Here is a 25,773-nt window from a genome sequence, read left to right as displayed (position 1 = left end):
CTTTGGTACCATAGCGAGATCTGTCTCTAAAACAATTTTTAATTAGCTGGGCACAGTGGTTGTGTGCCTATAATCCCAACTACTAGGGAGGCTGAGGTAGAAGGATCACTTGAGCCCAGGAGCTCAAGCTATAACCACACTGTACTGCAGCCTGGGCAACAATGCATGACCCCATCTCAAAAAAAAAAAAAAAAACCCACCACCACCACTTTTTTTCAGGGAGAGACAAGAGTCTCATTATGTCACCCAGGCTGGAGTGCAGTGGCGCGATCACAGTTCACTGCAGCCTCAACCTCCCTGGGCTCAGATGATCCTCTCAGCTCAGCCTCCCAAGTCACCATGGTACTATAGTAGTACTACAGGTGCACACCACCATGCCTGGCTAATTTTTGTATTTTTTGTAGTGACAGGGTTTTGCTATGTTGTCCAGGCTGGTCTTGGAACTCCTGGGCTCAAGTGATGCGCTCACTGTGGCCTCTCAGTGCTGGGATTACAGGCATGAGCCTTATATTTTTATTTCATTGATTTGTGTTGCTCACAGCATACTCTGCATTGAGAACTGAATGTTAACAAATCTTTTCCCCATGTATCCCAAAACAAAATGAAAAAAACAAACAAACAAAACAAATCCTTTCCCTTCCTCCATACAACTGATCATCTAGTGAGGTGATACATCAATCAGGTCATTTCATAAATGTCTAGATACACTGAGTCCCTGAAGGCAAGGGATGGTGACCACTAGGACATGGTGATTGAGCTTAGATTTTTTAGGAGACTGGACAGAAGCAAAAACGAGGAGAGTAGTCCAGCGGGGGTAGGCAATTGAAGATCGGGAGAAAAGGGCTGGGCGCAGTGGCTCACATCTTTAATCCTAGCACTTTAGGAGGTTGAGGTGGGCAGATGACTTGTCAGGAGCTCAAGACCGGCCTGGGCAACATGGTCAAACTCTTTCTCTACGAAAAACACAAAAAATTAGCCAGGCATGGTGGTGCATGCCTATAATCCCAGCCACTAGGATGGCTGAGGCATGAGAATTGCTTGAACCCAGGAGGCAGAGGTTGCAGTGAGCCAAGATCACACCACTGCACTCCAGCCTGGGCGACAGAATGAAAAATAAAAAATAAATTGGAGAACAATTAGAAGCCAAAAGCTTTCCTATAATTCTACCACCCAGAGATAACCACTGTTAATATAGTATAGCATATATCCTGTCACACTTTTTCTACATAGAAATCTGTATATTCTATATGTGAACTACATGTGCTCTATTTTTTATTTATTTTGTCTTTTTATTAGTAGTAGTAGTATTTTTTATAAATAGAGACAAGGTCTTGCTTTGTTACCCAGGCTGGTCTTGAACTCCTGGTCTCAAGTGATCCTCCTGCCTCAGCCTCTCAAAGTGCTGGGGCTTACCAGCCAATGTGCCCTGTTTTTACAGGCTTACCATGCCAGAGTGCCCTGTTTTTAAACAACTCATACTACATAGTGGACAAACAGCTCCTAGTAAAGGGCTGTATAGCCGTGGGTGCTGCCTGAAGCTGTTGTTTCTAAAAGGTCTCCAGGTTATGAGGGAGGAAAAGGAGGCCTGGTGAAGATAGATACTCACCTGGGCCACAAAGTAAAACCGCTGCCAGCCTATGACTTCAGTGGCCTGCTCCAGTAGCCCCAGGAGGTGAACTGAAATCATTACTGCCTCTACCCACCATCTTCCTTGGCCTTCACCAACATCAGAGGGCATTTTTTTTTTTTTTTTTTTTTTTCTCTGAGACAAGGGTCTTACTCTATTGCCTAGGCTGGTCTCAAAATTCCTGGCTGCAAGTGATTCTTCTACCTCAGCCTCCCAAGTTGCTGGGACTGCAGGTACACACCACCCCTCCTGGCCAGGAACATTTTGGTTACCCTAAAGACCTTGTTTTATTTTTTTTCACATTGTGTCTTGTCATCCCTGAGAACCAGGACAACCATGTACATTTCTTTTTCTTTTTTTCTTTTTTTTTTTTTTTTTTTATTCGGAATCTTGCTCTGTCTCCAGGCTGGAGTACAGTGGCGTGATCTCAGCTCACTGCAACCTCAGCCTCCAAGGTTCAAGTGATTACCCTGCCTCAGCCTCCTGAGTAGCTGGGACTACAGGCCCACACCACCATGCCCGGCTAGTTTTTTGCATTAGTAGAGACAGGGTTTCACCATGTTCGCCAGGATGGTCTCGATCTCCCGACTCGTGATCCGCCTGCCTCCCAAAGTGCTAGGATTATAGGCGTGAGCCACCGCACGTGGCCAACCAGGTACATTTCGGTATCCTCCCACTTATACCTTTCTTGGGGACTGGCATATAGTTGGAACTCAATAAATGCTTGGACCTGAAAGGAGGATACCAAACCTACCTTAATTTGGCAGTCCAGCTGCTTACCTGCCCTGGGGCAGAAATGTCTGCTTTTCCACAATCCCTGAAGAATGACAACCCATTAATGGTTTAACTTGTGCCTAAAATGTCTTCAGAAACCTTCCACTGGAATTGTAAAGCTGAATGTTCTTATTTTTAAGACCATACAAGCATCCGAACTATTGAAGAATTGGCTGGAAAGATTGAATTTGAAAACGAATTGAACCACGTGTGTGCTCATTGTCAAGATTCATCCTTCAAGGAGGAAGCCTGGGCCCTGCTTGTGGACAAGAGTCCTCAGAAGGCCTCAGATACTGACCCTGGCAGCCTCAAACAGGCTTTTGATGATCATAATATCATTGAGACTGTTCTGGACTTGGAAGAGGACTACAATGTGATGACCTCTTTTAAATATCAAATTGAGTAAGGACAGTTGATCTAAGCCTTACAGCAGGAGGCAGCTCTTGAGCCTGAGCAGAGGCAGCCACAATGGCCATCAAGGGCCACATTTCTCAAAAAGTTGGCAGAACCTGAATTACCAGACGGTTTTTAACTCCCAGTTGTGTCCCTTTTTAAGCTGTGAGACCAGTTTTTGAATGCTATTTCTTTGAAGTGTTTCCTATTATTATTATTTTTTTACTTGACATCTTGAATGTGTTTTTTTGATTGATGTTCAGTATACCCAGTATCCAAGGTAGGTGTGGGTTGTGGGCCTCTGCTGTGTCTCTTGGTGTTCTTTTCCGTGGGCCCCTAAAAAATACAGGAGTGGCCAGGTACAGTGGCTCACACCTATAATCCCAGCACTTTGGGAGGCCAAGGCAGGTGGATCACTTGAGGTCAGGAGTTCCAGACCAGCCTGGCCAACATAGCGAAAACCCATCTCCACTAAAAATACAAAAATTAGCCAGGAGTGGTGGCCTGCACCTATAGTCCCAGCTACTCAGGAGGCTGAGGCAGGAGAATTGCTTGAACCCAGGAGGCGGAGGTTGCAGTGAGCCAAGATTGCACCACTGCACTCCAGCCTGGGTGACAGAGCAAGACTCCGTCTCCAAAATAATAATAATTTAACTGGGCATGGTGGTTCATGCCTGTAGTCCCAGCTACTTGCGGGGCTGAGGCTGGGGGGATCACTTGAGGCCAGGTTGCAGTGAGCTGAGATCGCACCACTGTACTTCAGCATGGGTGACAGTGAGACCCCGTCTCAAAAAAAAAAAAAGGAAACCGAATCTCAGGGAAGTGCCCACCTCCTGAGCTAGTAAGAGAGGAAGGAATATAGGGGTGAGGGAGAGCTGGCAAAAGGTTGTTTTTTTGTTTAGGTTTTAAAGACTAGTGAAGTTTACTATAAGAAGTGGGGAAAGAGTAGAACAAGGAGTTAGATCCATAAGTGTGAATAGTCAATTGAGATAACTCACTACCTTTGGAGTAGCCAGGGCTGTTTATAAGTGCTAATATCTGAACAAACCAAAAGTTGGGGAGAAAGGGCTAACAGCTGAGTGACTGCCTGACAGGTTATCTTTTAGGCCAGTGACTCTGGCACAGGGCAGGCTTCCCAGCCAGCAACACCCCTTACCACAGGTCTAGTGATTTCTTTGGGCTCGCAGGTGGAGGCTACACACCCACTCCTTAGCAGAGCTTGGCCTAGCACTGCTGGTGCCTCAAGAACTATGGCATGGTTAGACCCTGGCCACTTGACTGGATGTGACTCCCCAGTGGGCATGGCCTGGTTCCCAACCAGTTATGGCCACTGCCACTGCTCTGTCTGGGACAGTAGTCAAGTTCAAGGCTAACTAAAGGCTCCTTCCAGGCCACCTACCACTCAGTCCCTGCAGGAGGTAGCACGCTCAATAAGCATTCACAGCCTTTGGAGTCAGAGGCCAATTTCTTCTCCCTGAGCAAGAAGAATGGAAGCAAATGAGAAGTGCTCACAGCATGCTTCACTGCCCCTGCTCAGGTGAAGAATAGGCTCTCTGGATGGAGAAATGTCAGGCTAACTTGATATTCAGAAAAACAAATCTCAAAACAATGCCTTCCAAAGAATACATATGGATGTGGATGCATACTCTCCTATAGATGAGGTGGAGCTTAATTCCTGTCCTTCCTCTCATATTTCCCACCTCATTACCACCCTTTGAAGATGAACTAGACTTAGTGATTCTTCCCACGACTAAAGTAGGAGAAGTCACAAACTTATAGTGGGGAAGCCTGGCAAATACCTAACCAAGTGATGTCATGAGAGGGGTGCATTACTTCCGGTATTCCTACCAAAAACCCAAATTCCCAGTATATGATCGTGAGACAAATGTCAGACAAATCCAGACCTGAGGGACATTCTACAGGATACCTGCCAGAACTCAAGACTGTCAAGGTGGCCGGGTGCAGTGGCTCATGCCTGTAATCCCAACACTTCGGGAGGTCAAGGCAGGTGGATCACTTGAGGTCAGGAGTTTGAGACCAGCCTGGCCAACATGGCAAAACCCCATCTCTACTAAAAATACAAAAATTAGCCAGGTGTCATGGCATGTACCTGTAGTCACAGCTACGCAGGAGGCTAAGGCAGGAGAATTGCTTGAACCCAGGAGATGGAGGTTGCGGTGAGCCAGCATCCCACCACTGCACTCCAGCCTGGGCAACAAGCAAGACTCCGCCTCAAAAAAAAAAAAAGAAAAGAAAAAAGGAAAAAAAAAGACTTGAAGTTATAAAAAATAAGGAAAGGCTCGGGCTGAGCATGGTGGCTCACACCTGTGATCCCAGCACTTTGGGAGGTCAAGGCAGGTGGATCATGACGTCAGGAGTTCAGGACCAGCCTGACCAATATGGTGAAACCCTGTCTCTACTAAAAATACAAAAATTAGCCAGGTGTGGTGGCACAAGCCTGTAGTCCCAGCTACTTAGGAGGCTGAGGCAGGAGAATCACTTGAGCCCAGGAGGCGGAGGTTGCAATGAGCCAGGATCGTGCCACTGCCCTCCAGCCTTGGCGACAGAGCGAGACTCCATCTCAAAAATAAATAATTAATTAATTAATTAAGGAAAGACTCCAAAAATTATCAACAGGCCGCTAAAGACTAAGGAGACACAATGGCTAAATGCAACACAGAATCCTGGAGTGCATCCTGGAACAGAAAGAGAACATTATTGGAAAAACTGATAAAATTTGAATAAAGTCTAGTGTTTAACGAATTGATGTCAGTTTCTTAGTTTTGATAAATGTGTCAGAGTTCTGTAAGATGTTAACATTGGAGAGCCTGAGTGAAGGGTATATATGAGGTATCTTTTCTGTAAATCTAAAGTTATCCCCAAACTAAAAATGCACGTAATTGCACTTTGGATCAAGTGGAATTGATCCCAAGTTTGTGATAATGTGTATGAGCTCACATGTGCAAAAAAACTGTTGGGAGTAGTGGATAAGAGGGTAGTCTTTCTGTCAAATGTATTTTCTAATTTATCTGTAGTGAACGTGTCGCTTCTGTAAAGACAAAAGCTGGGTTTTTTTTTGTGTTTTTTTTTTTTTACTATTTTGTCCTTTATTTTACATTTCAGAAATAGCATTTTAATTACTTACTTATTCATAGAGCTGTGGATGGCACCCCCTTTTTTTTTTTTTGAGATGGAGTTTTGCTCTTGTTGCCCAGGATGGAGTGTAATGGCGCGATCTCAGCTCATCACAACCTGCACCTTCCGGGTTCAAGCCATTCTCCTGCCTCAGCCTCCCAAGTAGCTGGGATTACAGGCATGCGCCACCACGCCTGGCTAACAAAAGCAGTTTAAAAACACCCATCTCCAGTCAACTAGCCACAGACATCCTTCACCAGGTACCTGTCCAGACTCGACCTTCAGTTTCTGGAGTGGAGCCTAGTGCCACAACAGGAGGGCTTGGCAGGACCGTGACTCGGGGGCCGTCATTTTTTGGGGGAGCTGGATCTACAGGAGCTGGATTCTCTAGGTCTGAAAGAGCTGTTTCTTAGGAGCTCAGTTAGTTCACTGGTTTACTGGTCAGGGCCTGGCCCCTACCAGGTGGCGCTTTGCAGAAGTGGCTGTATTAAATGGGGTTCTAGCCAGGCTTGGTGGCTCACACATATAATCCCAGCACTTTGGGAAGCCAAGGTGGGTGGATCACTTGAGGTCACAAGTTTGAGACCAGCCTGGCCAACATGGTGAAATCCCATCTCTACTAAAATTACAAACATTAGCCAGCATCGTGGTGCATGCCTATAGTCCTAGCTACTCGGAAGGCTGAGGCAGGAGAATCGCTTGAACCCAGGAGGCAGAGGTTGCAGTGAGCTGAGATTGTGCCGCTGCACTCCAGCCTGGGAGACAGAGCAAGACTCTGTCTCAAAAAAATAAGTAAATAAATGGGGATCTATCCCTAACTCTAGAAGACTTTGAAATGGATTTTTTTTTTCCTACCTGGAGTAAAGACTTGGGAATAAGGGCCCAGCACAGGGTGGGGGTGGAGAAGAAGGGAGAGTACAGGCTCTCCCTGGCTTGAGAGACAGGCATGCCTTTGCTTAAGCAAAGCCTTTATGTAAAAATTCAGATTTGCCAAACAGGCAATTCACCCTGGAATCCTTGAATGTGGAACTTTTCCTCACTATAGAAATGTAGCTGTACAGTCAAGCAGGTGAGCCCTGAGCCTCTCCATGCCAATGCCAGATTAGTAGGGAGTGGGCATATAGGCCTCCTTATTTCCCTGTGACATAGACTACTCCTGTCTCTGCATCTCAGGCTCCCTGAGGTGCCCAAGAACTTCCCACCTTCATCATCTGTGTCTAGGCAGTGAGCAGATGCATGCTTATTTGCTCAGAACAGGGTTTAGGGAGCTCTTCTCCAGGGATTTAGTTGAAGGGGGAACAGAAGCCCAGAATTTTAATAAAACTTCCTTAGGTTTGCAAGGAGTTAGGACCAAAGCCTTCTCAGGGAGACTCGATAGTTGACCTTGGTCATGACTCAGAAACTTAAAATGCTTTACATCATTCAGTTCTCTTCCGACAGTTCATCTTGGCAAGCCAAACAATCACTGAATTGTTTCCGTGGAAACACCAAACCGCAATTTGGATTACCAGAATCAAAATAGAAACAAGACAGCTTCAAAAATAAATAGCATTGGAACTTGCTAGTCACAAACTGCAAACTCAAGCCATAGCACAAGGCATATGAGAAGCTGGACTCATCCAACCCTATGACAAGAGGTTTCCAGGATCCATGGCTGCATCCCACCAGTGTTCATGCCAAAGCCACTTGAAACCAGGGTTGTAAGCCAACCGATGAGAAACTTTGTAACAATACTTAAGGGAGGAGCTGGTCTTTAGATGCTTCTAGAAGGAGAGATTTTCGAGCTGGAGGGGAAGGCTGAGAAGAAATGGCAGGAACAAGGAGAGAGATAAGTGAATGATGGAGTGAAGTTCCAGCAGGGAGCACAGAGTCACAGCTGAGGCCCGGGAGAAAAGCAGCAATTCTTCCAAAGGGGCAATTCAAGACGTCTGGCTGCAGGCTGGAAATAATGACCCTGCCCTCAGTTCATTCGGATTCCTGTGTTCCCCACACTCACAGGCATCACTGCCTGTGTAGCTACATGGATCTGTTTCTAGATTCTGAACTCTTGCCACTTGAGCTCTGGGAGCACTTACATTAGCACAGCTCTGTCTCTAAGGCTCAAGCCACCACAATTGGGCATGGGAACCTACCTTCTCATTTCCAGGGCTCAGGGTTCCCTTTACCCATCCCTCTGCTACTCCCTCCCTCTTAGGATAGAGGAGCCAACTCCTGGCACACCTACCCTGATTCCTTGGCATTCTCCTGGGCCCACCCCACCACCAACTTTCAATCCCAGGGATGATTCCAACAGCATCAGGAGACCAGGAGGAAGGAGACAGACAACCTGGGGTCCTGTGTCCCTCACATTTTCACTCAGGAATGTGGTGATAGAGTAACACCATTCTGCCACCTGGTGAAATTGTGAGTTGTCAATGTTCAAAAGTGGATGAAGAAGATTTGTAAAAGAGACCTAGCTCAGGCCAATCTCTCTCCTGAAATGGCTAGACCAGGGGCTCACCTGGTTTCAGAGTGCTACTTTTTCCTTTTTTTTTTGAGACGGAGTCTCTCTCGCCCAGGCTGAGGTGCAGTGGTGAGATCTCGGCTCACTGTAACTTTCGTCTCCTGGGTTAAGTGATTCTTCTGCCTCAGCCTCCCAAGTAGCTGGGATTACAGGTGCCCACTACAATATCCAGCTAATTTTTGTATTTTTAGTAGAGATGGGGTTTCACCATGTTGGCCAGGCTGGTTTCGAACTCCTGACCTCAAGTGATCTGCCCACCTTGGCCTCACAAAGTGCCGGGATTACAGACATGAGCCACTGTGCCTGGCCCAGAGTAGTACTTTTTTTTTTTTGAGAAGGAGCCTCGCTCAGCCTCCCAACGTGCTGGTATTACGGCATGAGCGACTGCACCCAGCCGTAGAGTGGTACTTCTGATTGAGCCACAAGATGTTTTAATGTTGTAGCAAAGACCAATGAGTCATGCAAACCATGGGAGGCCTTGGGAAGCCAATACATCTGATTATAGATGATTATTGAAAAGGCTTTGGGCCAGGCGCAGTGGCTCAAACCTGTGATCCCTGCACTTTGGGAGGCTGCTTGAGTGCAGCAGTTTGAGATCAGTCTGGGAAACAGGGAGACACCATCTCTATTTTTAAATTGTCTGTGTGTGTCAGGGTCTTACTCTGTTGCCCAGGCTGAAGTGCGTGCAGTGGCATGATGTCACCTCACTGCAGTCTCCGCCTCCCGGGTTGAAATGGTTTTTCTGCCTCAGCCTCCCAGGTAGCTGGGACTATAGGCACCTGCCACCACACCTGGCTAATTTCTGTATTTTGTAAAGATGAGGTCTGGAACTCCTGAACTTAAACAATCGTATCTGCCTCAGCCTCCCAAAGTGTTGGGATTATAGGCATGAGCCACTATGCTTAGCCTATATTTAATTTTTTTAAATAAAAAACTTTAAAAAAAGAAAAGGCTCTGTCATCTTGAGACAAACTGTGGCTAAAGCTATTTGCATTCTCCTGGGAAAGTGTGGGAGAACATTAATATTTTAGGTTCCAACTAAATATTTAGAGTGAACAAAGGTTTACTTAGGAAAACTATTTGAAAATGGATCCCAGCAGTAGTGGGGAAGGACTCTGTGTTCTAGGCTGTCCGGAAATTGCCTGATTTGATGAAGAATTTTGGCCTCAGGCCTAGCATAAACTCGCTCATTCCTGTAATCCCAGCATTTTGAGAGGCTGAGGTGGGCGGATGGCTTGAGCCCAGGGGTTGAAGACCAGCCTGGGCAACATGGTGAAATCCCATCCCTACAAAAAATATAAAAATTAGCTGGGTGTGACCAGGCACAATGGCTTATACCTGTAATCCCAGCACTTTGGGAGGCCGAGGTGGGCAGATCACCTGAGGTCAGGAATTCGACACCAGCCTGGTCAACATGGTGAAACCCCATCTCTACTAAAAATACAAAAATTAGCTAGGCATGGTGGTGCCCACCTGTAATTCCAGCTACTCAGGAGGCTGAAGCAGGAGAATCACTTGAACCCAGGAGGCAGAGGTTGCAGTGAGCTGAGATCATGCCATTGCACCCTAGCCTGGGCGACAGTCAGACTCTGTGTCAAAGAAAAAAAAAGGCCAGGCACAGTGGCTCATGCCTGTAATCCCAGCACTTTGGGAGGCCAAGGTGGGTAGATCACAAGGTCAAGAGATTGAGACCATCCTGGCCAACATGGTGAAACCCTATCTCTACTAAAAATACAAAAATTAACCAATGTGGTGGTGGGTGCCTGTAATTCCAGCTACTCAGAGACTGCAGCAGGAGAATCACTTGAACCCAGGAGGTGGAGGTTGCAGTGAGCTGAGATTGCACCATCACACTCCAGCCTGGGCCACAAGAGTGAAACACCATCTCAAAAAATAATAATAATAAATACATTGATACATGTGAATGTGGAGACAATTTGGTACTGTAGTCAGCTTAATTTCCATCCTTGGGCTGTAGCTGAAGTTGTATCAGAGGGAGAACGCCCTGGGTAGCTTTTTGGGCCCCAGGTCCATAGACATCCCACCACATCTACCTCTGGGTAGCCACATACAGCTCCAGGAGCATCTGAAGAGCCAAAAACGTTGATTGCCCCAGGGACATGCTTGGGCTGTGTCACCCTCACCAAATCTGGCAGGAACACAGTAGTTAATTTTTTTTCTTAAGCCTTAAGAATAAATTAAGAAACAACATCCTTTTCTGATGATTATCAGAGACAGGCAGTGTAATTTTAATTAACCCAGTCTTATTAGGAGATAAGTTTACTGTTCATTCTACAAAGATACTTAACTCATGGAACACTGAGTCACTCTGAGCCTTGACTTCAATACACAAAATTAAATACTTCTGAAGAAATACAGAATTTAACTCACAGCAGGATCAAAGAACAAAGGGTCTTGCTCTGGCATTTCAAAGTTGGACACAGTTCTCAATAAGAAGACCAAAGTCATAAATATTAATGGAGTCTCAAGTCTGAATTCAAATGACTAATCATTAAACTGTTCAACTTAGAGTAATAAAAGATTTCTAGATACAGCCCCTCCGGCATTTAGTCAATCTGTGAAAGGCTAGAAATAACCCATTGTGTGGCTGGACTCCTTCCATATCTTGCTTGCACAAGCAATGAAATCCAGCAGGGAAAGCAGTGGAGGTGGCAGAGGGCAGGGTGAGAAGACACCCAGTGAGGACCGAAGGGAGAAGAGGGGCCAGGGCAGCCTCGTGTACAGCTCATACCTGAACTTCCTTGGCCTCAGAGAGGTTTGCTGTGCTTGCCCACGGCTCCCTACAGGCCACAGGAGGCCCTTGGTCTGGAAATGAGAGTGAGAGTAGTTTAGGTGTCTGGCAGCCCTGCCATAGGTGTCCCAGGAAAATTCTGCTCCTCCATAATGAGACTTTGATGGGACACACATCCCTGAAAATAATGTAAAAATTAAAAAACAAGAATCATAGCTTTCTACAGTGGTCCACTCAGTGGCCCCAAAGTCAGCTACGGTACTGGCTTGGAAATGGGCAAATTCTGGAAACTATCCATCCCATGAGGATCTTCACCTTCATATAATATAGGAAAAGGAAAAACCAGTTTGAATGGGTGGTGTTTATTCAAACTCATCTTGTGAGAGCTTTAGGAACTAAAAAGATGATATGTATCTGATTTTTGTTTTTAAGAGACAGGGTCTTGGTCTGTTACTCAGGCTGGAGTGCAGTGGCACAGTCATAGCTCACTGTAACCTCAAATTCCTGGGCTAAAGTGACCCTCCCATCTCAGCCTCCCAAGTAGCTGAGACCACAGGTACACACTGCCACGTCTAGCTGATTTTTTTTTTTTTTTTTTGGTAGAGATGGTGTCTCACCATGTTGCCGAGGTTGGTCTGAGCTCCTGGCCTCAAGCAGTCCTCCTGAGTCAGCCTCCACAAGTGCTGGGGTTACAAGTGTGAACCACTGTCCGTAGCTTCTATTTGATTTCTTAGGTAAACTTAAAATATTAAACTGAGACATAAGTTTGATAAACTTGAAAGAAAAAAATAAGTCTGGAGCAATGGCTCACGCCTATAATCCCAGCACTTTGGGAGGCAGAGGCGGCTGGATCACGAGGTCAGGAGGTCGAGACCAGCCTGGCCAACATGGTGAAACTCTGCCTCTACTAAAAATAACAAAAATTAGCTGGGTGTGTTGGCAGGCACCTGTAATCCCAGCTACTTGGGAGGCTGAGGCAGGAGAATTGCTTGAATTGGGGAGGCAGACGTTGCAGTGAGCTGAGATAGCACCACTGCACTCCAGCCTGGGTGACAAAGCAAGACTGCATCTTGGGGAAAAAAAAAAAAAAAAATATATATATATATATACACACACACACACACACACACACACACACACACATACACATACACATACATATATACATATATATGTTTTTAAATGTTTTATCTTAATTTCTGATTACAAAAAAATACATGTGTTACCAAAATTGAAAAAATAACTTTTAAATAGGCTGGGCATGGTGTCTCACACCTGTAATTCCAGCACTTTGGGAGGCCCAGGTGGGCGGATGACCTGAGGGCAGGAGTTCAAGACCAGCCTGGCCAACATGATGAAACCCCGTCTCTACTAAAAATACAAAAATTAGCCGGGTATGGTGGCAGGCGCCTATAATCTCAACTACTCAGAAGACTGAGGCAGGAGTATTGCTGGAACCCAGGAGACTGAAGTTGCAGTAAGCCAAGGTCACGCCATTGCACTCCAGCCTGGGTGGGCTGACAACAGTGAGACTCCGTCTCAAAAAAAAAAAAACTAACAACAACAACAAACTTCAGCAAGATATAAATGGAAAGCCAAAGTTCCATATAAGCCCACTGCTCTTCAGGAATAATACAAGGTCTGCACTATTAATAGTTTTAAGAGTGCTTGAAAAACAGAACAAGGGAAAAAGCAGCCAGGAAGAAAAATGGCTTGTGAGCAGTGATGCTCTGGACATTTGTTAGTGCATGTCAGCTCTTTCACTGGCAGCCTTATCACTCTTTCTCTGTTCACAGGAAGATTTAGGGTGTCCTGTAATATGTCTACTGATCAAAAAATGCAAACATTCTGGCAGCATAAGTGGGTAAAAAAAAAAAAAAAAAAAAAAAAATCCCAAGGCCTGAAAATGTATTGGTTATGTGTAGGGAATATTTTAAAGACCCAAAAATGTTGTTTGGAGTCATGCTGCTACAGCTACAGTTTTTTGAGAGCCCTTCTGCTACACAGTATTCCATAAGGAAGCCTGCCTGCCTTTCGCTACGTACAAGCACCCTCCTCCAGATGCCCCACCACCAGGCTGCTGCCTCAGCTCTCATCACCACCATTTTTACATTTCATTCCAATAAATAAGGATGCACTTAACCCTATGTCCTTGTCTGGTACCCAGAGTGCTGGACCTTCCCGTGCCCCTGCCACCCAGTGACCCCTCCTCAGCAGGGCCTCTGACCCTGAGGGTCCTTGGCAGGCTTCAGGAACTTTCTACTGTTGGCCAGACCAAATGTTCTGCAATTTGTCTTTCTAGCTGAGACCAATAAACCAACTGTGGGCCGGTCAGAAGCCATCATCACTGCTATCAAAACCCAGGTCATAGAGCAAATTATTCCCTGTCTCCTTGCATAGAGGGGTCTCTGAACATCCAAGATTGAGGTCACTGAACCAGCTCATCTGGTGGTCCCCTTGGGGACTGCTGGAAAGCAGCCTGTTGTCATGGGAAGAGCACCTGCTGAGCTGTAAGCGTCTTCCCTGAACTGCCCTTGTTGTCTTATTGGACATGACTGTTCCTCCCAGAACAGGGCAGACTGGTTTTCTAGGGCTCCTGGGATACTGCAGATGCAGAGGCTGAGCAAGGGGTTCCTGCTGCCTGAGGAGGGGACTTTGTGGGTCAGAAACTGCAGGCTGAGGACTCTGATATTTGAAATTGAATGTACAGGTCCGGTTTGGGATTTGTTTTTGCTTCCTGGCTAGGAGCTTGCCTCTGTGGGCCCTGTGGGCCTTCCTGGGCTGCCGCTCCTTGCCTTTCCCCCTCATTTCTACAGTCCCATCTTTCTGTTTAGTCACTAGCTGTTCACATGGGCATAGGTCACACAAAAACATACTTTGGGCTTGATATTTTTGGCAGGCATTCTTAGTGCTGGTTGAAACGCTGTTTATCTCCAGGGATGTGAGCTGTGAGGCTCCTTGGGAAACCAGGTCCCTGTCACTAGGAACCTTATGGCCTGGGGTGCTGAAACCATGGTTCTTGGCACCTGTTTTAGTAATAGCCCAGTTCTTGCAGTTAGTCTGCACTGCCTTGTCCTTTACGTGCCTATTTCTTTCATGGGATCCAAATGCTGGCAGTGCAGCCTCTTCTTGGAGAGCATCATTCTTTGCTCCTTCACCCCAGACACCAAATTCTCCAGGCTGTAGGGAGCCCATACTAGGATTCCATGCAGCAGGGAGGGCCTGGGCCTGCCATAAAACTGGTTCCTCAGAGGTGTCTTTTTCCTGCCTGGTGAGATTGAGGCTCTGGGCCAAAGGTGGCGATGTTTGAGAAGCACTGTCTTTCACATGCCCAGGTACTAGAGGCACTGAGATCAATCTCTTCAGCTCTGCTAGGACACTGGGCACATTCAGCTGGCCTAGTTGCTCACACAGCTGCTGGAGTTCCTTACTCTGCTGAGCAACTAAAACTTCAAGGTGCTTGAGGTTGGACTTCATTTCTATGAACTCTGCTTGTCTCTGGGGTGAGAGGCAATGATAAAGAGAGTAATGGACAATGCAAGTCAGAAAGCACAATAAAACATGAAAATAGACCAATGGATGTGCCAGCAGAACCAAAGCTTGCTCCTTTCAGGGAACCTCCCAGGGTAAGCACAACTACACTCTGGAGTTGAACCCCTGGGGCCCACATCATGCCAAGAAACCTTGGGGAAGGAAGCTAGCCTATATGTTGACCCGTTACCAAGTGGCCTGTGCTGGTCTCTTGTCTTGGCTGAAAGTTTGCAACTTTAAAGATTTCTCTCTGAGTCTAGTTACAACACCCAAAACACGCTTAAGGAAAAAGGCTGGGGTTTATACTTACTGCTTCAAATCTTTTCTTCATCTCAAGGATGGCCTGCTTCATGTTGCCTTTGTCCTGCACTGCCTCAAACACCAGTTCATTCTGGGCCTGCACAGTCTCTTGTACTAAATACACAACAATGACAATTCACCTCCTGAAGACTATGTATGGTATGTCCCATCTGCCCAAACCACAGAACCATAGTACCACAGCAGTGAAAAGGGAGGAGCTGGATGCAGACCAGAGTGGTTCTTCCAGACTCTCCTTCCCTCCCTCCTTGACAAGATCCTGGCTGGGCAGACCTAACCTCAGCACCTGCTGGGAGCCCTGAGAATCAGTTGCCCAGACAATAGCACAAACCACCGTGGCCTTCCTTCTTGGCCCTGTCATCAGAGTGAACTTTGTAGAATGGAGGTGTCATCACGCCCTCTCTGAAACCTTCATTGAAACTTTTTTTTTTTGAGACAGAGTCTCGCTCTGTCACCCAGACTGGCGTGCAGTGGCGCAATCTCAGCTCACTACTACCTCCGCCTCCCAAGTTCAAACGATTCTCCTACCTCAGCCTCCTGAGTAGCTGGGACTATAGGTGCACGCCACCACACCCAGCTCATTTTTTTTATTTTTAGTGGAGATGGGGTTTCACCATGTTGGCCAGGCTGTTCTCGAACTCCTGACCTCAGGTGATCTGCCCGCCTCAGCCTCCCAAAGTGCTGGGATTACAGGTGTGAGCCACTGCACTTGCCAATTTTTGTATCTTTAGTAGAGATGGGGTTTCACCATGTTGGCCAGGCTGGTCTTGAACTTCTGACCTCAGGTGATCCGCCTGCCTCCGCCTCACAAAGTGCTGCATGTGATTACAGGCATGAGGCACTGCACTGGCCCACTGAAATTTTCAATGGCACCCCAGTGGTCACTGAACAAAATCTGAATCTTTAAATTGGCTAACAAGATCTGGGCTCTTCCCTTTACCCATTTATCCTCCCCTCCATGTCTCCGGACTCTCTTTTCTCTCTCACCATTGGCCTTTGTGCAAAGTCTTAGCTTCAAGTACCCTGCTTCTGTCCCTGTCATCCTACCCCTCCCCCTAATCACGACCTTGGTCCAGCTAATTCCTAGTTTTCCCTCTACTTTCAGCAGTCACCTCCTCAGAAAACACCATTTCCCACCCAGCTTGGGTGTTGCTTCTCTCTGCTGGTAGCACTGTGTATGTTCCCTACCATCATTTGTTGCCCTCCACTTATTTATCTCATACTTACTCTTGGACTCAAATAGACTTGGGGACCTGAGTGCTAACTACATCAGGACTGATATTGATTTCCCTCTTTTGCACACTAAGATTCTATAACACACACACACACCAATTTAATGACACATTATGTTGCAATTTATTGCCATACTCTTGCTAGGCTATAGGTCCTATGAAGATGCTTTGATATTTATTCAATGAATGTTTAATAAGCATATACTATATGCCAGGCCCTATAGATATAACAGTTATCAAGACAAAGCTAGCTGGCATGGTGGCTCATGCCTTTGGGAGGCTGAGGTGGGCAGATCACCTGAGGTCAGGGGTTCGAGACCAGCCTGGCCAACGTGGTAAAAACCCATCTCTACTAAAAATACAAAAATGAACCAGGCATGGTGGTGACTGCCTGTAGTCCCAGCTATTTGAGAGGCTAAGGCACAAGAATTGCTTGAACCTGGGAGGTGGAGGTTGCAGCAAGTTGAGCTAATGCCATTGCACTCCAGCCTGGGTGACAGAGCGAGACTTCATCTCAAAAAATGGCTGGGCCCAGTGGCTAACGCCTGCAATCCCAGCACTTTGGGAGGCCGAGGAGGGCAGATCATGAGGTCAAGAGATCAAGACCACCTGGCCAACATGGTGAAACCCCTGTCTCTACTAAAAATACAAAAATTAGCTGGGTGTGGTGGTGCGCACCTGTAGTCCCAGCTACTCAGGAGGCTGAGGCAGAAGAATTACTTGAACCTGGGAGGTGGAGGTTGTGGTGAGCCGAGATTGTGCCACTGCATGTCAGCCTGCTGACAAAGCAAGACTCCATCTCAAAAAAAAAAAAAAAGGAAAGAAAAGACAGATAAAGCCCTCTTGAAATTGCAATCTTATCAGAGAAAACAGGTAGTTAATGAGTATACTGTGCTTGAAACCATGTAACATGTAGACAGTCACTTTCAGGGTTACGACTTCCCTAAGAAACTAATATTTAGCTGAATTTTCATACAACTGTGGAGGAAAGAATATTACCAACAGAAGAAAGAGCATGTTCCAAAAAGAGGAATTATGTGATCAGCATGGCTGAAACATGGTGAGCAAGGGGCCCAAAAGTAGGCCCCAGCTGTGGGGAGGCAGGTCAGAGCTGCACAGAGAGGTATGTGGGCCATGGAAAGATTAGTGGACTTAATTATTTTTTCCTTTTTTGAGACACAGTCTCATTCTATTGCCTAGCTAGAGTGCAGTGGCGCAATCTCAGCTTATTGCAACCTTTGCCTCCTGGGTTCAAGTGATTCTCCAGCCTTAGCCTCCGAAGTAGCTGGGATTACAGGCATGCACCACCATGCCCAGTTAATTTTTTGTATTTTTAGTAGAGATGGGGTTTTGCCATGTTAGCCAGGCTGATCTCAAACTCCTGACCTCAGGTGATTCACCTGCCTCAGCCTCCCAAAGTGCTGGGATTACAGGCATAAACCACCATGCCCAGCCGAGATTTACAGTTTTCTCTGAAAGTTATTGCCAGACACTGTGCTACATGGGAAACAATTTTGAACAAAACTGTCTACCTACATGAATTTTACAGTCTAGAAGGGGGAAAAATAATAAACAGGTTTGGTACAGTGGTTCACACCTGTAATCCCAGCACTTTGGGAAGCCGCCAAGGTGGGAGAATTGCTTGAGCCCAGGATTTCTAGACCAGCCTGGGCAACATAGTGAGATCCAGTCTCTAAAAAATAAAAAATAAAAAAATTAGCTGGGTTGGTTGGTACGTGCTTGTGGTCCTAGCCACTCGGGAGGCTGAGGTGGGAGAATTGCTTGATCCCAGGAGGTCAAGGCTACAGTCAGCTGTATTTGTGCCACTACACACCAGCTTTGACGACAGAGGAAGACCCTATCTCAAAAAAAAAAAAAAAAAAAAAAAGGAAAAAAAAAAAAATAAAGAAAGGGAAAATTGTGTTTTTTACCACAATTTTTAAAAAGTGGGCCCAGGGCTGCCCCACCCCACTGGCAATGCTGACCGCCTTCTGGAAACTGCATATGCCTTACTCTCAGTGTGTAAATTCACAAACACTAACGGATAACAACAGAAAATGGTATTAAAACAGTAGGAATCCACAATTTTGCACAGTAAGCTTTGGAAAATGTTTGCTGTACTCTGCCTAAAGTTGGGACAAAACTGAACAAACAACACGAATTTGGTGGCCAGGCATGGTGGCTCATACCTGTAATCCCAGCACTTTGGGAGGCCAAAGCGAGTGGATCACCTGAGGTCAGGAGTTCGAGACCAGCCTGACCAACATGGAGAACCCCCCTTTCTACTAAAAATACAAATTAGTTGGGCATGGTGGTGCATGCCTCTAATCCCAGCTACTCAGGAGGCTGAGGCAGGAGAATCACTTGAATCACTTCATCTTTGGAGGTGGAGGCTGCAGTGAGCTGAGATCTTGCCATTGCACTCCAGCCTGGGCAACAAGAGTGAAACTCCATCTCAGAAAAAAGAAAAAGAAAAAAAGGCTGGGTGCGGTGGTTAATGATTCATGCCTATAATCCCAGCACTTTGGGAGGCCAAGGTGGGCAGATCATGATGTCAGGTGTTCAAGACCAGACTTACTAATATGGTGCAACTCCTTCTCTACTAAAAATATAAAAATTAGCTGGGCATGGTGGTGCACGCCTGTATTCCCAGCTACTCAGGAGGCTGAGGCAGGAGAATATCTTGAACCCAGGAGACAGAGGTTGCAGTAAGCCAAGATCACAACATTGCACTCCAGTCTGGGCAACGGAGTGAGACTGTCTAAAAGAAAAAAAAACAAAAAGATGAATTTGGTGCTTTGAAAAGTTTGAAAGCTGCTAAAGAACTCTATTCTCTAATAGGAGAAGTAACCAAAATTAATGAAGCTCTTGCAGAAAATATTGGACTCGTCAACAAATCTTATGAAGATGGTTGGCTGATCAATGTGACACTAAGCAACCCTTCAGAAACACTCAAATAAATGAGTGAAGAAGCATATAAAAACTAAGTAAGGGCTGGGTGAGGTGCCTCACACCTGTAATCCCAGCACTTTGGGATGCTGAGGCAGGTGGGTCACCTTAGGTCAGGAGTTTGAGACCACCCTGACCAATATGGGTGAAACCCTGTCTCTTCTAAAAATACAAAAATTAGCCAGGCATGGTGGCGTGTGCCTGTAGTCCCAGCTACTCAGCAGGCTGAAACAGAACTGCTGGAACCCAAGAAGGGAGGTTGCAATGAGCCAAGATTGCACCACTGCACTCCAGCCTGGCCAACAGAACCAGACTCTGTCTCAAAACAAACAAACACTAAATAAAATATATTGAGAAGTGAAAATGAAACCTCTAAATAAACTAGTATGAAACAATTTAATCTAGCATATTTAATTAATTTATTTATTTTTTGAGATGAAGTCTCACTCTGTCACCCAGGCTGGAGTGCCGTGGTGCAATCTCAGCTTACTGCAACCTCCCTTCCTGGGTTCCAGCAGTTCTCCTGTTTCAGCTTCCTGAATAGTTGAGATTACAGGTGCATGCCACCACGCCTGGGTAATTTTTGTATTTTTAGTAGAGATGGGGTTTCACCATGTTGGTCATGGCTGGTCTCAAACTCCTGACCTAGTGATCCACCTGCCTCAGACTCCCAGAGTACTGGGATTATAGGCATGAGCCACTGCGCCCAGCCATAGTTATTTTAAATTAGTGATAGAGTACTTAAAATTGCAACTTTTAGCAATAACAATGGGAAAAGAAACTGTTGGCAATACTGCTATTGAAAGAAAATACCCCTTAACTTTCTAATTTTTTTTTTTTTTTTTTTTAGACAGAATCTCCCTGTTGTCGCCCAGGCTGGAGTGCAATGGCATAATCTCGGCCCACTGCAACCTCCACATCCTGTTCAGTTGTGTTCAGGCAATTCTCTGGACTCAGCTTCCTGAGTATCTGTGATTACAGGTGCCTTCTACCATGCCTGGCTAATTTTTGTATTTTTAGTAGAGATGGGGTTTCATTATGTTGGCCAGGCTGGTCTTGAACTCCTGACCTCAGGCAATCTGCCCACCTCAGCCTCCCAAAGTGCTGGGATTACAGGTGTGAGCCACTGCGCCCAGCCAACTTTCTTTTTTTTTTTTTTTTTTGAGATGGAGTTTCACTCTTGTTACCCAGGCTGGAGTGCAATGGCATGATCTCGGCTCACTGCAACCTCTGCCTCCTGGGTTCAAGCAATTCTCCTGCCTCAGCCTCCTGAGTAGCTGGGATTACAGGCACGCACCACCATGCCCAGCTAATTTTTTGTATTTTTAGTAGAGACGGGGTTTCACCATGTTGACCAGGGTGGTCTCGATCTCTTGACCTCGTGATCCACCCGCCTTGGCCTCCCAAAGTGCTGGGATTACAGGCGTGAGCCACTGCGCCCGGCCCCCAACTTTCTAATTATTACAGATAAACACAATATGCATCTTTTTCACAATACTCTATGATTTTTAGACTAGGCTGTAGGCTCTGGCTATAATATTCAAAGTTCATGACATTTTCCACGGTAAAAACTAGTTATAAAAATTTTATAATTTGGCTGAGGGCAGTGGCTCACGCCTGTAATCCCAACACTTTGGGAGGCTGAGGTGGGTGGATCCCTTGAGATCAGGAGTTTGAAACCAGCCTGGACAACATGGTGAAACCCTGTCTTTACTAAAAATACAAAAATTAGCTAAGTGTGGTGATGGGCGCCTGTAACCCCAAGTACTTGGGGAGGCTGAGTCAGGAGAATCACTTGAACCCAGGAGGTAGAAGCTGCAATGAGCTGAGATGGCAGCACTGCACTCCAGCCTGGGCAATAGAGCCAGATTCTGCCTCAAAAAAATATATGTATATTTAATGATCTTTCTGTTGCCAATAACTGGGAGTGAAGACAAGTTTTTGTCAGTTGTACAGTGTCAAGTGAAAAAGAATACTATCTTGGCTGGGTGAAGTAGCTCAGGCCTGTAATCCTTTAGGATTACACTTTGGGAGGCCGAGGTAGGGGGATCACATGAAGTCAGAAGTTGGAGACCAGCCTGGTCAATAGGGTGAAACCCCATCTCTACTAAAAATACAAAAAATTAGCTGGAAATCCCTTGAACCCAGGAGGCAGAGGTTACAGTGAGCTGAGATCATGCCACTGCACTCCAGCCTGGGCAGTAGCAAGACTCTTTCTCAAAAAAAAAAAAAAGGGTGGGGGGGAAAGCTGGGTGTGGTGGCTCACGCCTGTAATCCCAGCACTTTGGGAGGCCGAGGCAGGCAGATCATGAGGTCAGGAGTTTAAGACCATCCTGGCCAACGTGGTGAAATCCCTTCTCTACTAAAATACAAAAATTAGCTGGGTGTGGTGGCGGGTGCCTGTAATCCCAGCTACTCAGGAGGCTGACGCACGAGAATTGCTTGAACCTGGGAGGCAGAGGATGCAGTGACCCGAGATTGCACCACTGCATTCCAGCCTGGGTGACAGAGCAAGACTCCATCTCAGAAAAAAAAAAAAGAAAGAAAAACAATACTGTTATAATTTTGTTTTATACTCCATTTGCTGGTGCTGTTTTGTGTTTGTTTGTTTTTGTTCTTTTTAATCAGTGAAACAACAACTTTGTAGCAAAATAAGAAACAATCAAACATTCAACTTTTTTTTTTTTTTTTTGAGACAGGGTCTCACTTTGTCACCTAGTTGGTAGTACAGTGGCACAATCACGGCTCACTGTAGACTTAACCTCCCAGGCTCAAGAAATCCTCCCACCTCAGCCTCCAAGGAAGCTGGGACCACAGGCATACACCACCACATCCAGCTAATTTTTAATTATTTTTCTGTAAAGACAAGGTCTCACTATATTGCCCAGGCTGTTCTAGAACACCTAGGCTCAAGCAATCCTCACTTCACCCTCCCAACATGTTGGGGTTACAGGCATGAGCTACCTGCTCCCAGCTCATTTTCTAAAATAATTTTTTTATTTTTTTGAGACGGAGTTTCGCTCTTGTTGCCCAGGCTGGGTGCAATGGTGAGATCTTGGCTCACCACAACCTCCACCTTCTGAGTTCAAGTGATTCTCCTGCCTCAGTCTCCTAAGTAGCTGGGATTACAGGCATGAGCCACCATACCTAGCTAATTTTGTATTTTTAGTAGAGATGGGGTTTCACCATGTTGGTCAGGCTGGTCTCGAACTCCTGACCTCAGGTGATCCACCCGCTTTGGCCTCCCAAAGTGTTGGGATTAGAGGTGTGAGCTACCACGCCCAGCCAAAGAATTATTTAGAAAGGAAATTTTCCCATATTTCTCACCACAGATGCAAGTTAAATTCCATGTGTCAATCAATTAGAAAGAGGCTGTTTACTTAGGTATTGGATTCCAGCTCCTCAATTCAATTAGTCAAATATTCTTCAGACATCCATGTAGATATTTATAGTAGAGAGCAAATGTAATTATACTTCCCTGGAGAAGCTCCTGAATAGTAATGTTTCTTAGCAACAGTGGACATTACCGACCCTCACAAAAGCAGAGAATGAGAAAGGCAAGAAAAGTGTTTGATTCTGGATTAAGTGCTCACAAAACATCCATCTGTGGTCTCATACATTGAGTTCTTGTCCCCAGGGCAACATATGTTTGGAGTCTTCCCTTTTACAGGAGCTTTTGTATCAAACTCATTACTTCCAAAGTCTATCTGTATTTTTTCTTTAAAAAAAAATTAGTTATCAAAATAACTCAAAACTGTAACAGTATAAAAAGGCATATAATGAGAAAAAAAGATTTAATCTCTCCTCTGCAGAGCTTGGTCTCACTTCTTGGATTTAACAATATCATCAGTTCCTGGAATTTTACATTAATTCATGTGCATATCTGTATATACATCCTAGGTTCTATATCTGTATGTGTATGTGTCTTGAAGAGTATTCATTTCATTTTTGCTTTGATTATAAACATCAGATATTTTTAGCTTTTATGTAAAAATGCCATTTAAAATCCATTTCCATATTCTAAACAATATCTGTTTTCCTGTTAAGATTTTTTTTTTTTTTTTTTGAGAGGGAGTCTTGCTCTATCACAGGCTGGAGTGCAGTGGCACGATCTCAGCTCACTGCAACATCCGCCTCCCAGGTTCAAGCAATTGGCCTGCCTCAGCCTCCGTAGTAGCTGGGACTACAGGTGCATGCCACCACGCCCAGCTAATTTCTTGTATTTTAGTAGAGATGGATTTTCACCATGTTGGTCAGGATGGTCTTGAACTCCTGACTTCGTAATCTGCCTGCTTCAGCCTCCCAAAGTGCTGGAATTACAGGCCTAAGCCACCTTACCCAGCCAAGATGATTTGTAAACAATTTGTTTCTATTTTAGCAATTCAACAAGGCTTCAGTTGAGATGAGATCAGATTGTGATGCAACTTAGAAATGAATGCTTTTCCCTGATGGCCAGTGATTTTCCTTTTACTCTGTAGTTTCATTCTCCCTGAGGTGCTGATGAGAGCCTGAGGAAAGATCTAGAAGCCTCATTGTATAAGATGAGACCACCTCCAACTTTTTTAGGGATACTCTTCCCAATTTTCACTGGCTGGTCACACTTCCTGACAAGCTGTATCCTGGAGCACATGAACAGCACCTTGTTGTTCTTTTAATTTAACAATGAACAGATATTTCCATTCTACCATGTTCATATAGATGGATCTCACTCTTCTTAACAATTATATCTATTTTGCTTGGAAAGGCTTTTCCCTTTCTAAAATTATAAAAATGTTGTCCATGTTATCTTCTAGTTCTTTTTATTTTTATTGTATTTTATTATTTTTTGAGATGGAGTTTTGTTCTTGTTGCCCAGGCTGGAGTGCGGTGGTACAGTCTTGGCTCACCACAACCTCCGCCTCCTGGGTTCAAGCGATTCTCCTGTCTCAGCCTCCTGAGTAGCTGGGATTACTGGCATGCACTATCACGCCAACTAATTTTGTATTTTTAGTGGAGACAATGTTTCTCCATGTTGGTCAGGCTGGTCTTGAACTCCCAACCTCAGGTGATCCGCCTGTTTCAGCCTCCCAAAGTCCTGGAATTACAGGCATGAGCCAACGAACCAGGCCTTAGTTTTTTAAAATAATTTAATAACCAGACTTAATATATGAGGTAGGATATAAGTGGCTTTGGTAATTCACTTTCTCTGGTCCTTAGTGTCCTCAGCTGAAGAACAGGAAGAGTTAGATCAGATGGCTACAGTGACCCTTCTGGTTGGGCATGCTGACTGGGAAAATATTTCATGACCTCATCTGTGAAAGCACCAATTACATAGTAACACAAGACAACACTTTCACATAGTATCTTTACCTCCCCATTCCCTGATGAGCACAGTGAGTAGAGACTGAAAGCCTGCAGAATGCGCCGAGGTAGAGTTCAGTGCTCTAGGATAGCTGGACTGAACCTGGCCATATGCTACCGGATTTGTCTGGTTCCTCTCTCAATGATTAATTTTCTGTTCCTTATCATTTCCTACCAAGAAAGAGAATTATTCTGGATAGGCTACTTGTGCCCATTTTCAAGAATGACCTATCCTTCCAATTCATATGATGCTACTATGTTTGTTACTGTTTGTCCTCTCAGTATGGCTCCCTTTCCTAAGTCCTTTTTTTTTTTTTTTTTTTTGAGATGGAGTCTCACTCTATTGCCCAGGCTGGAGTGCAGTGGCACCATCTCAGTTCACTACAACCTCCACCTCCTGGGTTCAAGCAATTGTCCTGTCTCAGCCTCCCAAGTAGCTGGAATTACAGGCGCCCGCCACCATGCCTGGCTAATTTAATACATTTTTAGTAGAGACAGGTTTTCACCATGTTAGACAGGCTGGTCTTGAACTCCTGACCTCAAGTGATTCTGCCACCTTGGCCTCCCAAAGTGCTGAGATTACAGACCTGAACTACCAAGCCCAGCCTTGAGTCTTTTTTTTTTTTTTTTTCCATTTTATTTATTTAGTTTTAGTATTTAGAGACAGGCTCTTTCTCTATCTCCCAGGCTAAAGTGAAGTGGCACTGTCTCAGCTCACTGCAGCTTCGATCTCCCAGGTTCAAGTCATCCTCCTACCTCACCCTCCCTAGTAGCTGTGACTACAGGCATGTGTCGAATGCCCTGCTAGTTTTGTTTATTTTTTTTTAGAGACGAAGTCTCCTTATGTTGCCCAGGCTGGTCTCAAACTCCTGAGCTCAAGCAATCCACCCACCTTGGCCTCCTAAAATGCTGGGATTAGGCCGGGTATGGTGGTTCACGCCTGTAATCCCAGCACTTTGGGAAGCTGAGGTGGACGGATCACGAAGTCAGGAGTTCAAGACCAGCTTGGCCAACATGGTGAAACCCTGTCTCTACAAAAAAAAATAAACAAAACAAGCAGGGCAGAAGACACGAAAATTAAGGAATCACTGGAGCAAAGGATTAGGATCCCTGTGACTACTATAAGCCAGATTCAGTTTTAGCTCTTTCTCTGCCTTCATCTTGTGGTGGGGCCTCGGGCACTTCCTTTCCCTTTTCTAGGATTTAAATGTCACACTTT

General features: G+C 45.5%; 2 protein-coding genes and 1 long non-coding RNA gene across 5 annotated transcripts in view; 2 read left to right on the top strand and 1 right to left on the bottom strand.

Annotated features, from left to right (window-relative positions):
* CUNH3orf62 (chromosome unknown C3orf62 homolog) overlaps window positions 1-3,024 on the top strand; it is a 7,894-nt gene extending 4,870 nt beyond the window's left edge. Inside the window, exon 4 of the mRNA XM_032289825.1 lies at window positions 2,542-3,024. Within this exon, the coding sequence (XP_032145716.1) occupies window positions 2,542-2,807 (266 nt within the window). The 3' untranslated portion in view covers window positions 2,808-3,024. The remainder of the gene's footprint in view (window positions 1-2,541) is intronic.
* Window positions 3,025-8,722: 5,698 nt separating this feature from the next.
* On the top strand, window positions 8,723-18,494 carry LOC116559277. The gene is made up of 3 exons (XR_004272403.1): window positions 8,723-8,982; window positions 17,005-17,007; window positions 18,467-18,494. It is a non-coding gene; the product is annotated as an uncharacterized LOC116559277 (long non-coding RNA).
* CCDC36 (coiled-coil domain containing 36) overlaps window positions 12,695-25,773 on the bottom strand; it is a 54,674-nt gene continuing 41,595 nt past the window's right edge. For all 3 annotated transcript variants that reach the window (XM_032289817.1, XM_032289818.1, XM_032289819.1), the window contains 2 exons: window positions 15,026-15,129; window positions 12,695-14,682 (listed from right to left, as the gene is read on the bottom strand). In XM_032289817.1, coding sequence (XP_032145708.1) covers window positions 13,516-14,682; window positions 15,026-15,129 — 1,271 coding nt within the window. In that variant the 3' untranslated portion in view covers window positions 12,695-13,515. The remainder of the gene's footprint in view (window positions 14,683-15,025; window positions 15,130-25,773) is intronic.

Source organism: Sapajus apella, unplaced genomic scaffold (assembly GCF_009761245.1).
Source record: "Sapajus apella isolate SASKATOON/1434 unplaced genomic scaffold, GSC_monkey_1.0 scaffold23, whole genome shotgun sequence".
Classification (NCBI taxonomy): Eukaryota; Metazoa; Chordata; class Mammalia; order Primates; family Cebidae; genus Sapajus; species Sapajus apella.
Note: the sequence above shows the minus strand (reverse complement) of the source record. Positions and strands in the feature narration are given on the sequence as shown.